The following is a 20,224-nucleotide window of genomic DNA, read 5'->3' as shown; positions in this document are numbered from 1 at the left end:
ACAATAGTGCCAAGGGTTATACAAAACCAGATTCCTCCAGGATTGGTAAAGTTTTATTTTGTCTAGCAAAATACTTGATAACATTTTAGGTTCTATGAGGGATAATCTGTGTAACAGAAAAAATTTTGCATAGAAGTCTGAATTTCCAAAATTTTCTTGTAGCAACGCAGTATGCAATGAACTCATAAAGTATAGACTTGCTTGTTTTCATTAGGATAACTTTGGTTTTCTGTCCCTTGTGCCAAATGTAGAAGTCCTAGTCAAAATTCTATTCAAAATGTTTTCTCCTAAAATCTCTACTGACCAAAATTTTCTCTTAGACATATCCCATTTTCATCTAAAAATATCTGATTTTTTATGTAGATTTTCATCCAACTGTCATAATTCCAACTCTGTGCTAGAAGGCTGATACTGTTTTTATAGCAGCCAAACAAAATGATTTACTGTAGTTATCCACAGACTGGTATGCAGCAGCATTGCTCTTAATGTCCCTCACCTTGACTTTTCAGACTCAGGAAAGTGATTTGGTCCAAATATGTTCTTGGTCTTTGATCTTAGCTGAAACTGCCACCAGGGGAAGTGGTGTACAAGAAGTACAACTTGTCATGTTATATTTTACAATGGTTATTTTTTCACATGGAAGTGACGGGAAATCTACTGTTTTACTTCAAAAAGGACAGTAGATACAGATTGGACAATGCATTTTATTCCTGCCTGGTACTGGAGACTCCAATTTGATAACCTAGAATTTTGGAGAATGCATAAATTTACATCTTTCCTTGTATTTTCAAGTCACTCCCTAATTTCTTGTAGTACTTTTATCATATTCAAGAAATTAGGATTAAAATTTCCTAAGCATTTCTAAATAGAAAGAGGCAAGTTCTACACTACATGAAATCAATTAAAACAGCAGGCTGTTAATAGCAATGTCTTTCCTCTTTACTGGATGTAAACCCAAACAAGGTTAATTAAACTGGGATTTTACAGAACACCCTGACTGCCCCCCCACATGAGGGAAACAGCAATAGTTGTCAGAAGCCTTGCAGAAGACAACAAGATCTTTGCACAGTGAATTTCTGTTCAGGGTAAAGCTGCCATCTCAGCGTCATTGCTACCAATTTGTTTCACTGTCTGTTGCAATCCTTTCCTGCTGATGGGAGAGGCTGAACACAGCCATTACTGTCAACTCTAATCTCTAGATATTTCAGCCCTGTGCTCATTACCAGGTTATGCCCACTTGTCATGCTACAGCAGTTACCTATTTGAGCAATCAGGAGCAGTTTTAACAAAAAAAAAAATATTAAATCTTATTTCTTGGTAATAAATAGCTGTTGTAAATTAGGTAGTGTACTAAATAAAATAATTATTTCTAGAGTTCTATGACTGGTAACTACAAACCAAAATCCCAGCACAAAGAAGACCACAGTGTAATACTGCATTTTACCATGTGTTTCTTCCAGGATATAAACATTTCTAGTGAATAGATTGAATTTCTTTGATGCTGTGCTAGAAAGAGACGCTCCAAACTTTTCCTAGAATCAAAAAAGTGTGTAAATTGTTACATGCAAGTGCTTGTAGCTTTGACTGTTAATAGAGAGTAAGGGACAGAGATGATAAGCAACATCTGACCTCGTTTAGCCTGGAGAAAAGGAAGCTGAGGAGGATCTCACTGGCCTCTTCAGCTACTTCAAAGGAGGGTCTAGTGAGGTGGGGATCAGTTCTCCTGTCCCAGGTAACATGTGATAGGCTGAGAGGATGTGACCAGGTTGCACCAGAGGAGACTTAGATTAGAGGTTAGCAAATATTTCTTCACTGCAATTGGTCAGGCAATGGAACAGGCTGCTCAAGGAAGGGGTGATATCACTAATCCTGGAAATGTTCAACAGGAATGTGTATGTGGCACTTGGGAATATGGTTTAAGGGTGAACACAGCAGTGCTGAGTTAATGGTGAGACTTGATGATTTTAGAGGTCTTTTCCAATCTTAGCAATTCTCTGAACTCTTCTATTTAATTTTATTTTAGACAGGGGAGATAACCAATAATTTTGGAAAATTTAACATTCTGACCAAACTTAACAAAACTTAACAATCTTGGCCAATTTCAATTAAAAAATGATTATAATAAATAATGAAATAGAGTCAGATAATTTTTACTGATTTGTTCCATTGTGGTATTTTGTATCTTTCCTTGTTTACAAGAAGCATTCTAAAGCAAAAAACCTTGGGATAAATAAAAGACATTTCATGACAGTCCATTCCTCCCTGTGTTTACTTGGAGCTGATGGATCATTTAGCTGCTTGGCACAGTGTTAATCTGGGCTATAACAGCAGAGTCGATTGTTTGAACAACTGATCGATATCAGCCCCTAAAGAAGCCTCCATTTAAAGCTCTGCTGGCTGTTTTACACTTGCAGCTCTGCACCCTTTCTCCCCAGCTGCTGTGGCAGTGCTTTCCAAAGCCTTCCTGGCAGTATTTCTCCATTTCTGTTCTTACACTCCCAATCTTTTGGTTTTATTCTTGAGGCCTTGCACCTGCAAACCTCAATTGTGTTGTTACAGAAAATCTCATGGGAAGAAGCTTTCACTGTCCTGAAGCTCACCTCTACTTCTTGCCCCCTTTCTTTTTCTCTTGTTTAGTAAACCAAGACACAGCATGCAGCACAGTAGATAATGTTCACATAAATACTTCATAACTTTTATCCAACAATATACCTACTAAGAATCTTAACAATCAATCATTGTGTAACAACTGCTCTTAATAAACATATTCCAATGAATACTTACAAATAGGAAGTGTAAGTAGGTTCCAAAGAAAATGATATAACACTAGGGGGAAAGAAAAAAACAGCAAAACATAATCATCATTTTCATTGTCACCTACTGCACTTGAGGGAGCCTCAGAGATCTTTTCTTCCTTTTTTCTCATGGTAATAAAATTGCAAATACAGAACATGAATTTAGCATCAGAAGTGTAGTGGGCATCTCTGTCCCTGAAGCTTGCCTTTTCATATCCCATCTCTTTTCTCATTCCTTCCCATTCTCACAGCTTTTTCCATGTTTTTGTTAATCCCTTGATTTCACAAAACCACCCCAGTACAAGACAGACCCCCTGACAGCTGATATTCTTTTAACTTAATCTCTTTTTCTACCTTTATTCAATAAAATTTATCAAACTCATTTGCAGCAATTCAAGATGCACTTGAAATGCATTTGAAGCATTTCAAGTTTATTCAAATTCTCCCTCTCCACTTTCAGCACTCCATCACTTTCTGGCATTCACTCAAAGCCACCACTACTCACCAAAACAACTCTTTCCATAATTCTTGCCATGTCTATACAAACTGTTTGTAAATACTGCCACTCAAAGAGGCTGCAGTCCCCCCCCACATGATTCTAAAGGATTCACACACCTAAAGACATACTTTGAAATTCTTATAGACAGGGGAAATGTAAGTTATGTTTTATCAGGTATGCCTGAGTCAGTCTGCATCAGTCTGGATGCTGATATATTACCATTATTATCCTGCCTCATACCATTGATCACAACAAAACTGATAACAATTATTTCATCTTCTTTGTTCCAAATGTGCCTATTTGATTAAAAACTGAGCTCAGAATATAATTTCCCATTACCAATATATCAACTAAGAAATCTGCTGCTTCTCAGATTAAGTATTTGCAATTTTAATCATCACAAGCAGTAGACAGATGTAGTTGATATGTTCAAACCTGAGAATTTGCATGAAATTATACTTAAATTTTCCTAAACAGAATATGGACAGAATTTGGCTTGAAGACAACAATCCGTCCTAATGTACATATAAATTGTCACCATTATTTAAAAGAACTTTATTGTATTGCTGGTCCTCACTTACTGTTGATGGTACAAAGGTAGCATTGCCATAACATTATTCTGTAAAATCATTTGTTTGCTTCAGATAAACTCACCAAAAAAAACTCCATTGCCATTCAAATATAGCAAAAATAAACTGTGAAATAATTTTTCAATTAAATCTAACAATTTCATTAGTAAAGGCTATTTTTCTAAATGAAGTAATATATGAGTCAGGAATTCACCTAATCTGTATGTTATATGTAAAAGCACCCATATATTTTAAATTATCATTTACATTGAAAAAGCTATCATTAACAACCCAGGTCCTTCTTGTTTAGGATCAAATCTCAGTCCTTTTTACTCGACACAGCACTGTTTTATTGCTCTCAATTTAAAGAGAATAGAATCTTTTTAGGCTTTTAGTACCTCACAAGCACTCTCTGCTGTATAAAAACCACTTTGTAGGAAAGCATCCTCACCTCTCACTGTCAAGAGATCTAGATGACAGGCAGCAAACCTGGATAAACCCCTGTAGTCATAGTAAAAAAGTGGCCCAAACTCCACTTTGGCTTTCATCATAAAAGTTTTCCTGCAATGGCAGTCAGTTCTTGCCTGTTCTTTTCTTCCCTTTGATTTAAGTTTTTGTTGAATCATGATCATTTGTAATATTCTCATTACCCATTTTAGACACACTCTTCCCAGGCAAAGAGACAGTTTTCACCGCATGTTGTCCAGGCTGAGTTCACAGCCTGGATCCTCTGCACAGTGCTAGGCGCTCCTCAAGCCCTTGCAGTGCAGACGTTGAGAGCTGTGGGTCAACACATCATCTCTACCAACTACCCATTCCTATGAACTGCTTTGGCTTTTTGTCCCTCTTTCCAAGATAAATCAGAGCTACATTCAAAGAACTACAGTTGGAGTGCAGATGGGAAGTATGACAATGAATGTGGAAAATAGGCAGCATTAGAAGCAGATTAAATGAAAGCTGGTTTGATACAATGACAAAATAATGATATTTCATATAGATTTTCCACATATGATTCTGTATTTTAAGCATATGTCATAAATGATGTAATAATCAACCCAAGTGTAATTCTTTCATGGAGAAGATAGGGAGAAGGGAACAAAAGACTTACTAGATGTTAAGAAAGTGCACTAGGGTGTAACTGTGAGCTCCATTTCAAATGCAGACAGATTAGAAATTGTGCAAAGTCTTCAAAAATTGATTAGAAATTAGAATTTGCAAAGTCTACAGAAGAAAAGGTCGGATACACTGAAAGGACCACCTTGGTTTAGAGATAAAAACTCAGCAAATGAATGGACAGATTAACAGAGAGGTTTCCTAGCAACTGGCTCAGGACAATGAACTCAGTCTCACAGGAAGAATAAGTTTAATTCTCTTCATTTGAGGGAAGAAACATATGTAAAAGTTGTTTATTGCAAAGCAACTCACAACTGTTAAGACCTGGTTATTAAAATGAGAGAGATGTCTTTGGCCAATTAAGGTGCAAACGAGACCAAATGTCAAAGTCATTAGTATCGATTTTTATTTAACAGTAAATGTGAGGGAGAAAGGGGGAGAGAGAGAAAGAAATAGGAAAAGAGAGTGGGAGCAGGGAAAGAAATAATGACAGAGAGCCATGGAATATGTCATCACTGCGTGGATTCTCTTGGTTGTCTTTTTCTGGTCTTCCCAGTGCTGAGCATCCCAGTCTAGTCAAAGTGATTGTCACTGTCTTGAGCCACGAGGGCTGGGAGAAACACAAAATCCACTGGGTTTATATTTATTCAGGTTTAGGTGGGCATGCCCAAGTACTTCCCCTGGGGCAGGGAATCTTACACTGGATGATGTAATACTTTGAATCATCCAACACTTAATCAGTCTGATGCTTTATGACACATTCTAAGAATAAGACATCACCGCTGCCTCTTATATCAGTAAAACTGAGACAATTATGGCCCACAAGAAGGGATGAATTCCTTCAGGCTGTGTGTAAATGTCGTGCCACTTCTCTGGAAGGGAGTTTCCACAGCTAGCCACTGCTGTAAGGACTTTTGTCATGAAAAATGTAGGACCCCAATTTGCAGAATCTGCCTCTTGTCAGCCTCTTCCCTTATCTTATCCAACAGGCAGCTGTAGCCTCTGCTGATGGTGTGCACACCTTCTGCACCTGGGCAGTTAAGTGATTGATTGTGTGATTAACTAGCATCAGTCCAGGCTCCCACAACAACCTCTTCAGATTTATGAGATGCAAAGAGAAAAAAAATCCACATGCAAGTTCCTCTCTGTGGGTACTGGAGATGGCTGAAGAAGTATTAATTCTCCAACAGAAAATTCTCTGAAATTTTTTTTTTGTTTGTTTTTGGTTTTGTTTTCTTACTTGGCGTTTGTTGTTTCGGCAAACCCCCCAAATATTAGGACAATGAGTGCAAAAGACAAATGCAATGATGTCATTACTATTGAGCGAAGAATGAATGTTATAGGTTCTTGGAGCCTTTATTAATTTGGGCAAGTATTTTCACATCTAAAGCAAATGCAATTGCATCGATGGCACCAATATTTGAAAAAGCAATAGCTTCAAGCAATATGTACAAGTAATGTACAGCTAATTAGATACATTGCAGACATGACTATTATCTCAGACAGCATACCATGCTGAAGCAGACAGAGCCATGGCTTGACATATCATTCAGCATTGGAGCTGCCCAGATCTAAATGAATGGGATGGTTGGGAGCATAAAATGAATGGTAGAATAATTTGCAGTCCTGGAGAGAAACATTAGTCATGACAGACAGGATTATGAGCTCTATTATTATTTATTTGCCACTTAATGAAGATCAGCAGTCTACAGTAGGTCTGTAGCTGATGCTGACCTTGAAGGTTACTCTTAGCTTTCCTGAAAATCAGTAAAACTTAGTTGTTGAACCTATCAATTTTGGTTTGCTCTCTTTTAAGTTTTAGCTTCAGTAAAATACAATCTACATTTCACACAGTAGAAGTTTGTACTGGGATTGAGGTGCTGATACTTGGTTAAGTGGATAATACATGATGCAACACCAAGGAATGTGGATTTTTCTAATAAAATGCATTTTTTTCTAATAAAATGCATTTCAATAAAATGATTTTTCTAATAATATTTTGAAACACACTTCTTGCAAAATATTCCCTGTCAAGAAAGAGCATAAAATCAGTAAAATAAAAGGGAGCTTTTAAAAACATACACTTAATAGCATCAAAATTTAGACCTAGACAAAGAAATTTAAATGCCACTATCTTTGACTTTGAATAAAATTGAGACCACGAAGTTGCTGATACACCAGGCTGTCCTAAATCATGTTAGTCCAGGTGAGAGAGACCTTCCTACATTGTTTGCATTCATATCACCCAGTTTTTGTCTTCCCCCAAGGGGAAGTGAATGTCTGCTTTGCTGAAGCATGACATCTTTTTCCACTGACAGATGTCTAAAAGTACGAGAAAGTTTCTGACCTTAGATATTTTTCTTAATGGAGTCTCTGCTGCATTCCCACTTAGTAGGTGTTTTTCTTAAACTGGATTGTAATTTTTCAAGTTTAAGTAGCAACTATAGGGACAAGATGCAGAATTTTTCTTGAGACATAGAAAGTCAGCACATAAGATTAACCTCCCCCAGACCTTTTTGTGGCCTACAGCCTCTCATTACAGGATAAACTAATCAACAAACAATTTCTCTTCCAAGACTTGGGAGAGTCTATAAAATTTATGAAGACCACTTTATGCATGCCACAGAATAGCACTAATGCAGTATTTTTTTAGTCCTTGGTCAAACATATCTCCTACTTATCTAAATGGAAGCTAAAATGTATCATTGTTTTCTTGATTATGATCAAGAATCTAGTGTCTGAGCATATACCTATCTGTATTAAGCACAATCAGTGTTTAATCCACTCACACATCCTCGAGAATGCTGGCTGTGCATCCTGTTATGTTATAATAAAACATTTCATAGAGATCTATTGCACTGCACTGCTCTCCACTTACAGCAATGATTCTTTCAATTGATGCTTGTCTGCCCAGTTACACAGGTGTGCAGATGAAATACATATATTTTTCCTGATAAAAATATTAGAATTTACACATTCATGAGCCCTCTGGAAGTTAGAGTGAAAGCCAAGGTTTTTAACAGCTCCTGAACAATGAAACCAGACAGTTGCTAGCCATTATGCTATTCCTCACATTTAACACTAAAACACACATTAGATGTAAATTACCCTCAATAGAGGACAAATGTGGACCAATTCTGGTCTTATCCTTTATGTAACTAAAGCTTTGTACCAAAATCACTAGTGATCTTGAGCAACCCATTTCAATAGCTAGTAAATACTACTGTTATGCACTTTAAAAAAAATTATATCCTGAATTTGACTCCTGATAGGAATGTGTGCTCTTCTTTTGCATTTTGAGCTGAAGAGTACTGAGATATCCACTTCCCCTGCTGTGATTTCTCATATGCCAGAGCAAGAACATAAGAATTGCATTACGCCCTGACTGGTCTATCTTCCCTTCAGCAACATCATTACCTAGGCCACTTCAGAAGGCAAAACACTCCCATGGTAATCATGCACTTAGATCTACAGGGTTATTAAGCTATAGATCATGCCCACATTCACTTTGGCCTCAGAGGCAGCCTTAATGTCTCCACCTTCCTTTTCCCTCTTTGCATTTGAATATCCTTCGGTAAAGATTTTGCCTTGATGCTACATGGGATATTACAAGAAGTTAGTTCAAAAAATGCAAATGAAGAGAAGATTGACTGAAGAAGTGTGCCAAGATGTGCTGCAAAGGAACTCTTCTGCCTAAAAAGAAAAAAACTACATTATAGAAGATTGGATCTTGAAATGAATCCTATTTCATCTTGTCATTAATGACCTTGGCATAAAAGAAAGAAGTATGCAAATGACGATTGTATGGTACATCTTACCAATGCAGCAGATGATGAAAATAACAGATGGGAACAGACAAGAAATTCAATCCCATGAAAAACAAGGTCATGCATGTATGAATGACTGGTTATAAAGAGGGAGTTCATAACTTGCTAATGAATAAGGATAAAGATCTGAATATGTCTACATGAGCACAGAATAGGTATAAGCCAAGAAACAAGCAAATATGAAGCTAGGTGAATTCATTGACAGATTTCCAACATAGCTGGAGAAGTATCAATACTTACACCCCTAGTAAGATTTTATTTTGAATCCAGGGTACAATTCTATTCACTCATGTTCAAAATGATTCAAATTAGAACCATTGAATGGGATAGAAACATATAGTTCAAGGAAAGACAGTCAGTGTTTGCTTGGTTGGCAAAGTAGGCCAAATCTGAGAAAGGAAATGCTTATAACTCAATTAATGCTTCTTAAAGTGAACTTTGGGGAATTGTAATGACTGTTGGCAAAAATTCTAAAAAACAGAAATTTGAACTGGTTCTCTATTTATATTCTCTATATATTTTTTGCACTTTTCAGCATTGTAGATACATGTTCAACATCATACATACATGTTTCATCAGGGAGGATGAGAATCATATAATATTTTCTCATTCATATTTAGCATTAACATCCTCTCTATTAATAAAAAAAATCAATCAATATTATCTTTCAAGCAATCTTAATTTTAGCACAGTAGCAAGACATATTCCAAATGTCACTGCATTACAGTAAAGAGGGAGAGGAAGAAAGTTCTTAATTTCTAAGAGGACTTTTTGAATACTATGGATAGCATTCAAAATATTTCTGTTCATCTCCTTAATGAATTTCTTTGTGCAAGTTGGAATAATTCACTTTGAACACGCAAATATGAGCAATGTGCTTTAAGCACAGTCAAAGTTATTAAAAACTTGAAATGCTCTTCTTTAATCCCTACTAATAATTGTATAAATGCACTGTTCTGATAATCCTCACAAGAGGGTATTAGGACACATACATTTTGTAATATGAAAGCTGCATTCAAGAGTTGACTGTGCAAAAAACACCCTTGTGAACTACCTTGAACACAGATTTACTGAGTTTTAAACTGGCACTTTATCCCTGTTTCAGCAAGCGTCCTCTGCAGATTTAATGATCAGGAACATCCTCCTGATGCACGCTGGCAGATACGGTTGCAGGGTCCAGACCGCAGCGGACACCGTGTCGGATGAGACAGAGCTGCTTGTTAGGGGTGAGTATGCGTGTGGGTCTCCCCTGAAAACACAACCACCACACACAGCTCTACCAGGGACTTCTCTGCCATGCAGTAGTCCTCAGATTTCATGTTATTGAAGCCATTTGTGATTAACCTGCTGCCTTTGAAAGGAGTTTCAACATAAACTGACCTGCAGACACTACAGAGAGAAACAAAAGACAGTGGGTTAATAGTTTTAAGAGAGGTAACAGCACAAAAGGTATACCAGATTAGCTAAAATGCAGACAATTAGCCTTCACAGACCTGTGTAAGGTAGGTATAATGAGTTTTTGCTATTCTATTTGATGCTTTGCAGTTCATTTTATGGTCAAGCCATTCTTTCAGCTTTAGCAGTTTAGGAACATTCATTCATTTCCTAAGAGGGGTGCGCATGCAGCCTTTTGGAAAATTATAGATATGAGCAGTGAAACACAAGCCCCATAATATGACAAGAATTTGGGTTTTTCACACATGGAATTGTTACCACCAATTGTTCATTGCATCTTTATGCCCCAGTCCTGTAATCTGTTAAATTGTTTCACATGACATTGAACCTTGCTGATTATGCGCAGGAACTCAGAGTCCTTTTCCTGAAGGATCCCAGATCATGCTGAGGATGCCAACTCCATTAAGCAATTAAGCAGAATGTTTCTGCATTCAACACTAGTGGTATACTGAGGAGACCTGAGGATTTGCAGTTCACTTACTGGCATAAGGACTGGTGGGTCCTGCAATGCCAAGAGAGATGGATCCCTGCTAGGTAGCACAGCTGCGTAGCCTTGCTGTGGATGATACATTTTTTAAATAAATCAAGGTAGATATTTTATTAACATTTGAAAAACTTCAGATTTTAAAAAATTTATTTGGGTATTATAAGTCAAAAAATTTATTTTACCACATTCCACAATATCTTTAAACATGATGCGTTCCTGTCCACGACTTTTAGAGTAAATATATATTTTAAATGTTAAAAAATGTTTCTGGCTGACTGCAGGGCTCTTCATTTTTCATGAAAGTAATAGTTAAATATTTCCATAAAGACACTTTGAGGACCGTCAGTTTTCTATGAGCTATGGCACTTTTGGGATGGTTGTATTCAGCTGACTCGCCATGTAATACCATTTTAGCTGCCTTATGAAATCTGATTCATCCTTCTGGGTTATGTAAGGCCTTTTGTGCCCCCTTTGTCTAAAACAGGAGCAGGAGGCTCTATGGATAGACAAGGCAATCTCAACTTAAAATTGAACTTTTGTGACAAAAATGGCTTAGTTATTATCTAGGATAGACTGATTACAAAATTATTTTTTTAAGAATCCTGGTTATATAAATTAGTTTATTGAATTTCCTGTGGAAATTAAATTCTCTGAGGAAGAGGTCTGAGATTAAATTTTAAGAAAGGCACTGAAAAAAGTATTAGGATTCATTTATGAGAGTCTCATCGCCATGTCACCATGCTATTGAAGCAAAAGCTATAACTGCTTTGTAGTGGAATTTTAATTCAAATATACTTTGCTTACAATTTTCTCCTTTTCTTGTTTCTTAAACTGGATAATTTTAAAATAGAGCAAGAAATTTTGTTTTGCATTGCAGAAAATGTTTAAAGTACCTTCAGCGTAGAATTGTGAATGACTAGTCCTTACAGACATCAACAGTGCAAAAATCAAAAATACTTATAAGAATCTAATATATCTCTCCTTATACTTTTACAGGAACTTCATTTTCATTTCAGTATCTCTAATTTTTTTTTCTCCTTATCTCAGCCTGTAGAGTGCACGTAGTGGTGTGCAATTTGACAGCGATGATCCCAAATTGTAGCACCTTTCAAACTTCTTTATGTTTAGCTTCTGATGATACTGGACATTGTTTAGAAGATACCAACAGAAACAGATGTTTCAGTAAATATTTCAGTTAACGCTGAAGAATTCCACCTGAAAAGGGAAGTCATCCTCTATGAAGAAAACTCATGCAGTAAAGTTTGTTATCCAAAGCCATATTATTCTTTATTTCCAGTACAGTTTATAGTCAAAATAATTTCATTTTATGCATATTACAGAACATCCTTTTCTTTTAAATGCTACAGCCCAAAGACAAACTGAGATAGCAGAAGCTTTGTTATGAACTCTTATATGTGTTGGTATAAGCAAACCTACAGCACACCCATGCTCTGACCTTTCTTTCTCTCCTTTTGTCTCTGCAGAAAATACCAGGGATAATACTGATAATATCATACCAGCATATAACTCCATTTCAATCATTACTTTTATTGTAGGGTTCATATGGTATTTTAATAAATCATTGTAATTTTTTCTTGAAAAATTGTCCTTCTTACAATGTTTCTACATGAACTAAATTGGACATAGAGAATAAATTAAATTAAAATAATCTCATTCCCCCTCCTTTAGATACTCATGAATATCAGAATCACTGCCACTAGCAAATTGATTAAATTTAAACTGAAGTATGCATTCAACTGATTCTCTATTTTTAAGTCAAAGGACTTTTTTTCAGTACTTAATTACAAGTGACTTGGAACAGTATTATACCTCACTGCAGCCTCCTCAAAAGAAGGAAGCAGAAACAAACTTTGCAGACTTCTGTTGCTCCATATTAACATCCTGATCTTTACCAGACAGACATTCACTGCTGTATTTTCAAGGAAATGCAATGTCTCAGTATCATTTATTATGTGGAAAACATAGAGTATCCTTAAATAATATTTATCTATTTTGAAACCATTTTTACTACTTGCTCTACTGGAAGTTCGCTTGATTATATGCCAGGGAATGTCACTATTTTTGCCCTTGCTCTTCTTTGCTCTGCATTATACAATGAAAGCTATATTTCAAAAATATAACCAATGAAAGACAGCACAAAGAACAGAGAATGTACAGTACCAACTAAATCTCAATTTATTTGAGTCTAATTACTCATAAGAAGGTAATTAATGGTGCAAGAAGATTCCTGAATTTACTGCATATATATGTGTGTGTGTGTCTGAAAAACAAAGGAAATAAAGACAGGAGCAAGTTTCTATTCTGCAACTTTCTATAATGTGTTATATATTTTTAAACTCAAAATTTAAATTTTCAAATTCATTACCTCACAGGTCTTGAATTTAGGTAATCTGCAGTGAAAAACATATCTAATATTTTTTCAATAATGATTCTGACCTAGTGGATCTCTTTCAGGAACATTTCAAACATTCTGTGTCATGTTTGGACAAAATCAGGATTCAAGTCCTATCAGCACTAAATACTCAAAAAACCCTCCAAATACATCTCTAAGTTCTCTAAAATGTGATTCAACCATGTATATTAAAGTAAGAAAAACTTTTTTGTGATCCCTAGCATTTTTTTTCTAATGCTGCCAGTAATGTGGATTTCATTAGGAAGAGATGCTCTGCCAGTGACTGGAGTATTTCCTCTTCAGAATACAGCTCTACAAAACTTTTTGCAATTCCTCATCAGAGGGTTTTTTATTATTATTATGTGCCTCAAAAAAAAAACCCTCATGATCTTTCATTCATCTGAGATTCACCATCCCTTCTAGATACACACGTTGATTCTGTAGAGGTCCCCAGAGAGTCCTCTACTCTCTGAAAATGGGGAGGATGAGAGAAGATTCAGATCAAAGGCCAGAACTGATTTAAGGCAGAAGAGGCAATATCAATCACTTTTAACTTAGCTCAGCAACTGCAGTGCTCATCTATGAAGTAGGATAACTCTTTTTATCTGTTTCAGACCATGATTCAAATCACACTTTCTCCTTAAAAGCATGCTATACCTGCAGGTGGCTGTTAGGTGGGATCAAGATATGTTCAAGCTTTTTTCTAACACAGAGGAGCCAAGAGCACAGAAATCAGGTGACAAACAAATTAGCATCTGGACGTGTAAGACACAATTTAGGGCACTTCCAGTAACCAAAATATTTTCTTCTTTCATTGAATTGACTGCTGCTTAGAAATGAACAGAAGTTCCCTCAGGTGAACCTCTGTCCATGGCTTAAGCCAATACACTGAACTGTTTATTGGAAAGGGAAAAGCTAAATAGCTCTGTAAAAGCTAAATAACAGGCATGTCACCCTCTGAACCAGACTGCCCTCTGTTGGGGCAAAGATGGAGATAGTGGTAAATTTTCTGCAATATTTTCTGGAAGAGAGTCATCAGATCCCATAACAGCAGATGATGTATATGCTGATGCATCTCAAGGACATCTAGAAGAGAAAACAGCTTTTCACAGATGCTGGTAACTTTTCTAGCATCAAGCCTGCAGAAATGTGGTACCTCAAGTGCAATCCCATGACAGAAATTATGTATGTCTGATGATCAAAGAAATAGTTTTAGTGGAGTGAATGACTACAACAAAAATCACCCTTAAGGACTTACATTCCTGAGTCATTACCTGATTTCAAGTCATTACCTGATTTAATTTCATTTATGTCTTCTGTTGTCTCCTCACCCAAGGAAATGCAGAATACCTGTTTGCCATGCAAACAAGAATGTTTACAGGAGAATACAGACACTCACTGGACAGTCAACAAATGTTTTCCTCTGCACATGAAGACAAGAGCCATTTAAGAAGAAGTGATTTATGATTTTTGTGAATGCCAATCCTGTCCTTCACATCAGTCCAAGAATACTTGTCCCATGTCGTGTGCATTTTCTGGCTACCAGCCTTTACATATCCACCCAGATCTTCAACTTGCAGTGAATATTAAGTAGCGGAGGAGCAGAACTGCAGAATGCTACAGCTTGGCTGATTTTCCACCAAATATTGGCATGCCACTAGTTGAGTTGTCTCTGTACTAATTTTTCACAAAGAAGTGATTATCTAAGCAGAAGGCTCTAACACAGGATAAATATGCATGTCATGTTCTGACAGTAATGATATCATCACAAACATGGGTACCAAACACCCAAGTACCAGCCCAGAGACCTGCCTCTCACAGATGTCTCAGGTGATCTTGTAGCCAGCAATGTGTCAGCTTTTCCTGAGATGATGCCTGCTTGGTGAATTAATTTGTGTTTTAAAGCACAACTTCCAAAAAGGGCTTATTACATTCCTATTTTACATTATGTTCTTGAAATCCAAAGCTATCTGTGTTTCCATGTTTTCAGTTCAAAGGATATCTAAATGATCCCATGCTTCAACTATGTTTTGCTGAGAAGATGTTTAGAACAAGAAATACTTTTATCATAAAGAGATTGACACCATGAAAAGTCTGACCCTTACTACCGTGCATTGGTTCAATAGCTACAGTATTTTGTTTACAGTTTGTCTTTATTTAACCCAATAGTACAAAATCTATTATACAGTGAGTGGGAGGTTTTGAAGAACACCAGCAGAAGTCAGAGATAAGAGCAAAAGGATACTTCTTATATTTACTTTAGCAAAAAGTATTTCTTTTCTCTTAAAACACACAATTTCCAATGAATTCACTTGAAGCACTGCTTTGCCATAGGCTGCAAGAAAGAAAAGCTTGGGTAGAAAAATGTCCTTCCAAAGCTGTTTACTGTATATTTCTTGCTCTTTCTTCTGTAAGCTTGAAGGGCTGGCTGGAGAAAAAACATCTGTAGTTCAGCAAAGAAAAATAGTGGAAGTTGGGAACACCACACGATAGTCTAACTTGCTTTCACAGAAGTCATCATGAGGCGTCCTATAGTCAATTACAGGTACACTTTTGCATACACTGAGATGAGCAGTAGCCCTGGTTCAGCAGCAGTTTCCAGGAATAACAGAGTCTCTTGCAGACTAGAGGATCAGTGCAAAACCTGCTGTAATATTTATCTCATATGGATGGGGACAATGCTTCAAACATTTAGAGCAGAGTGAGTGATTTTTGCTATATAAAACTCCATATTGGTGGAGATGATAGTGACACCACAGACACCAGAATAGTTATTTTTCACAGTTATCCATTTCATACATGACATTTAGAAGTATCATGACAGATAGAAATACAAAGTTGTGAATCAAAAAGATTGATTTACATCTGTGAAAGCTTCAGTGCCAAATCAACACTACCAAGTTTCCAGGATGTTAATGCTTATTTAATAAATAAATGCTTTTTATCATAACAAATTACTGGTTTCAGTAACATTAAATTTTCAAATTAATTGGATCAACTCTTACTCGCAAATTAGTCTTGCAAAGCTGCTTTACAGTTCATTATAACCAAAAGAGTAAGTTTGTATAGGTTTGAAACTACTCAGGCAGATGCTGGATGCTGCATTATGCACTGCCAGTCTGTGAAGCAGCGAAATCATCTCCAAACTTTCTTTCCTTAATATTTCTCCACCTACTCACAAAGGAGCAAAGACTAAGGATCCCAAAATTACTTACTCAGTGTTTGAATTTCTGCAGTTAACCGTGTAAACAAAGGTAGTGAGGGTTGACAGTACAAGGTAACTAAGCCTGGGAGAGTGTAGCTAAGATGACCATGAGGTCTCTGCCAGGAAAGTACAGCAATGCAGCAGCCAGGCAAGTTTGCTCAAGTTTTGAGTTTGAGGTGCTAACGACATGTGCCAATTTCTAAAGAGAAAATATTTCAAATCAATGAAATGCATAGAAATTATTTATTCATGTTGCCTTTTATTTATCAATGATCATATAAAATGTCATTTCAGCATATTTAGTCCCCTTAATAATTTATATATTTTTAGAGAGATAGATAGATAGATAGATAGATAGATAGATAGATAGATAGATAGATAGATAGATAGATAGATAGATAGATAGATATCACTCTCTACAACTACCTGAAAGCAGCCTGTAGGGAGGCAGGGGTCAGTCCCTTCTCCCATCTAACAAGCATCAGGATAAGAGAAAATGGACTCAAGTTGCACCCAAAGAGCTTTAGATTGGATATTAGGAAAAAATTTCTTCCCTGAAAGGGTAGTATTGGAATATGCTGCCTAGCGAATTTATAGAATCACCAATTGTGGAAGTCTTCAAAGGGTGCATGGTTGAGGAATTGGTGATGGACACAATGGGGCTAATTTAATGATTGGACTTGATAATCTTAGACGTCTTTTCCAACCTTAATGACTGTATGATTTCATAATTTAATAAAATTAATTTATAAAATATTTTTATATTACATATCTACTATCAAATATACTTTAGGAGAAATAATGTATTGGTGTCAGTTACACTACAAACCAACCTGTGCTCTCCTAATTTGTTTACAGTACTATCTCATTCATCTACACTTAAGGATTTTAGTAGATTTAGATGCCGGTTGTTTTCTGGGTATTTTAGTAATTGTTTACTCATTATGTTTACTTTCATTATCCTTTTCATTCCTACTGCTAAAATTGTGATTTCTATTGTTATGGATATCAACAAGCACTGTGATTTTTTAAGAGTAAAAAAAATAAGGCCCAGTCCTCTTAATTCTCTGCATAAATGCTGTATATCCTTGGAAAATTATGAGCATATAGAGAGCTAATTAAAATCCTTTGACCAGTACAAATATTAGTTAAAAAACAAGGAAAAAAAAAACCAAAACAACAAAAAAAAAAACATGGAAGGAAGCTTCTAATTGGGATGAAAAGCAGCTTCCTCCTACAACATAACACATTTATTTTAAGACTATGCCCTAAGAGCTAAACAAAGGCACTATGCATGCTTACTGTAAGTTATGTGAGCACTGAGATCAAACAATCAAACATCTACCTGCAAGCTGTAAGATGTTGAAATGAAGCAGAGCACAATCCGGTAGTGCGAAGGGATGAAAGTCTTTGTGACTACAATGTGTGGCTTGAGTACACATTTTGTGGTCTAAAAATAAAATAAAAGGTTAAAGCTATTCCTCTTATAGACTGGCAAAACTAGCAATCTAAGCAACAAATCCACTCTTATCCTTTATTTTTTGAAAAGTAATGTTTCCTCAGAACTCCAGTGACCCAGAGCAAATATAACACAGGAACTGCTGGTTAGGTTGACCACCCTGCTCCTTTCTGTTGTGATATTGCCAATAAAACTTAAAGACAAGTACTTGGGCTTAAAGGCCTTCAAACACATTATTAAATGGAACATAAACAAGGTCAGCAGATTCTTGCTGGTCCTTGAAATTACATTTGAGCTGTAGCAAAGGCCAGGAAGATGCCCTGAGCACAAACCGTATTATTTGGACTCACAGAATATGTCCATAATACAGAACTGTTCCCTGAGGCCAGAGGGTACAGCAGAGTTCCAGTTCACACACTTACATTCCCAGTCCCCCTCCCTCAGGATAGGCATGGCAAATCACCAGTAAGGATTTGCCCCAGCCCACAGTAATCCATTAATTGTGCCAAAGCACTGGTTGGAAAAGTCATAATTTTAAAGGGCTTGTGGAATGGTGATAGGGTCTGTCTGCCAACATAAGAGCAGGTAGGATCAGGGCTAGGGTTCAGATCTGTACTTCGGCCCTCTTCAGTGTAGCACCTTACACATTTATTACATTGGAAGATAGTATATTACTGTAGATGTAGAATCAGCCCTTTAGCCCACAGACTTCATGAAAACATTTCCAGCAATTAGATCTTGTAATAGGACCTTTAATTTTTTTAAAAATATTTTTAATTATATGAAATAGCAACAGATTAATATCTAACAAAAGCTGGTTTTTTCAAGAGTTTAAAAATGATATTTTATTTTAAAAAGTTTTTTCTAAAAGCATCAACTTATAGTTATGAACTTACTTGAGTCAAAAAAGTGTCTAGAAACAAATACTAAATTACAGATCAGATGTGATGATGTTTATTAACTCAGTGCCTGAAAAAGACACACGTAGTCCTGGAAGTGCTAGTGCTCCCAGTAGGACTGCAGAGAGTGAAGGGAATACCCTGGACCAGGGTTGGGACAGCTGGCAAGGGATGTCCTGCAGCACTGAAGGTAGTCAGCAGGCCATGCCGAAGAAAGAGACACTGCCAAAACTCAGTCTCTTTCTCTATTTGGGAACTGCTAGCAATGTCATCCAGGATCAATTCTTAGGGTAGCAGTGCTTTTACACCTTAGATGAAATTCAAGTTCCCTGTGCTCTCCATACACTTATGTCAACAACTACTGTGACACAGAAGTCCAGCTCAGAGGTTCTGGACTGCAATCTGCCATCTGAGCTCAGAAAAATCAACATCTCTCAAGGTTTCCTCATCCAAATTCACTATGTTTAGGTTTGCACATGGCAGAGAAGTCATCAGGGCAAAGGGGCACAACATGAGAGGTACCGCTAAGGGACTTCTCAGGCAGTACACCATGGATTTATCTTAACCCTCTTCCCTGAAATGAATTGAGACTATCCAGGCTGAAATAATCAATGTCTTCTTTTACTTTCATTCCAACCCTAAGCCTAACCTTCATGTCTATCCTGACACTGGCTGGGTTATAACCTCTCCATCAGCCCACAGCTCTTATGTACCTTACAGAAACCACATGTGGAGGGACTGGCATCATGGATGCATCTACTAAAACCAGAGTGTCTCTAGCATCTACTATACATCCAAATTTCTTTCCATCATCTCCTCTACCCCATGTAAGCACATAGTCAATCATAGCTGAGTACAGCAAAAGGGATTAATGCTGCAGCAGTCAAGCTCCTGTTTTATGCTGCAGTTCTATGTGCCTTTCCCACTATTCTGTAATTTCTGCCTCTTTTGTATCCTCTTTTTCTCAAGTCCTCACCCTCTTGAGGACAAGCCAGCCAGAGCACCTTGTCATTAAAAAAGCAAAAATCTTCAGGTCAAAACATCTGTGTTTGTGAACTGCTACATATGAGGCTTCTTAGCTGTTTGGTAAAGTAAGAATTCTCCTGGTGAAGCAGCAGTGAAGTAAATCAGTGCATATTCTAGGATACTTAGGAAAGGGCACTGCCTCACTGAGTTACTACAGCTATTTTTGGAAATTGTTTTTCAAGAACTCTCACATTAATGTTGTATCATAGCAAGCAATCTAACAACCTCTCAGGATGATCATACCAACAATAAAAAGATACATAATACAAATTTGCCAAAATGCAGTCATGCATGTCCTGAAATGAAGTATCAATCTATGGAATTGCTGTGGAAAGGAGATAACTGACTCATATCCTTGACAGTGGGTTCCCAATGCTCCTAGAGTTGTATAAGGGCCTATCACAGCCCCAAATGTCTTCTTCATGAAGGTCGACTGCACTATAGTGCATTTATGACCAGTCATTTTCTGTCTAGTTT

At 36.8% G+C, this 20,224-nt stretch overlaps 1 protein-coding gene across 6 annotated transcripts in view; it reads left to right on the top strand.

Annotated features, from left to right (window-relative positions):
- Positions 1–20,224, top strand: part of CNTN5 (contactin 5) — a 610,938-nt gene that overhangs the window by 550,928 nt on the left and 39,786 nt on the right. For all 6 annotated transcript variants that reach the window (XM_058044080.1, XM_058044103.1, XM_058044112.1 and 3 more), the window contains one exon: positions 9,909–10,029. In XM_058044080.1, coding sequence (XP_057900063.1) covers positions 9,909–10,029 — 121 coding nt within the window. The remainder of the gene's footprint in view (positions 1–9,908; positions 10,030–20,224) is intronic.

Source organism: Melospiza georgiana, chromosome 2 (assembly GCF_028018845.1).
Source record: "Melospiza georgiana isolate bMelGeo1 chromosome 2, bMelGeo1.pri, whole genome shotgun sequence".
Lineage (NCBI taxonomy): Eukaryota > Metazoa > Chordata > Aves > Passeriformes > Passerellidae > Melospiza > Melospiza georgiana.
The sequence above is the reverse complement of the archived record's forward strand: the minus strand, read 5'-3'. Positions and strand labels throughout refer to the sequence as shown.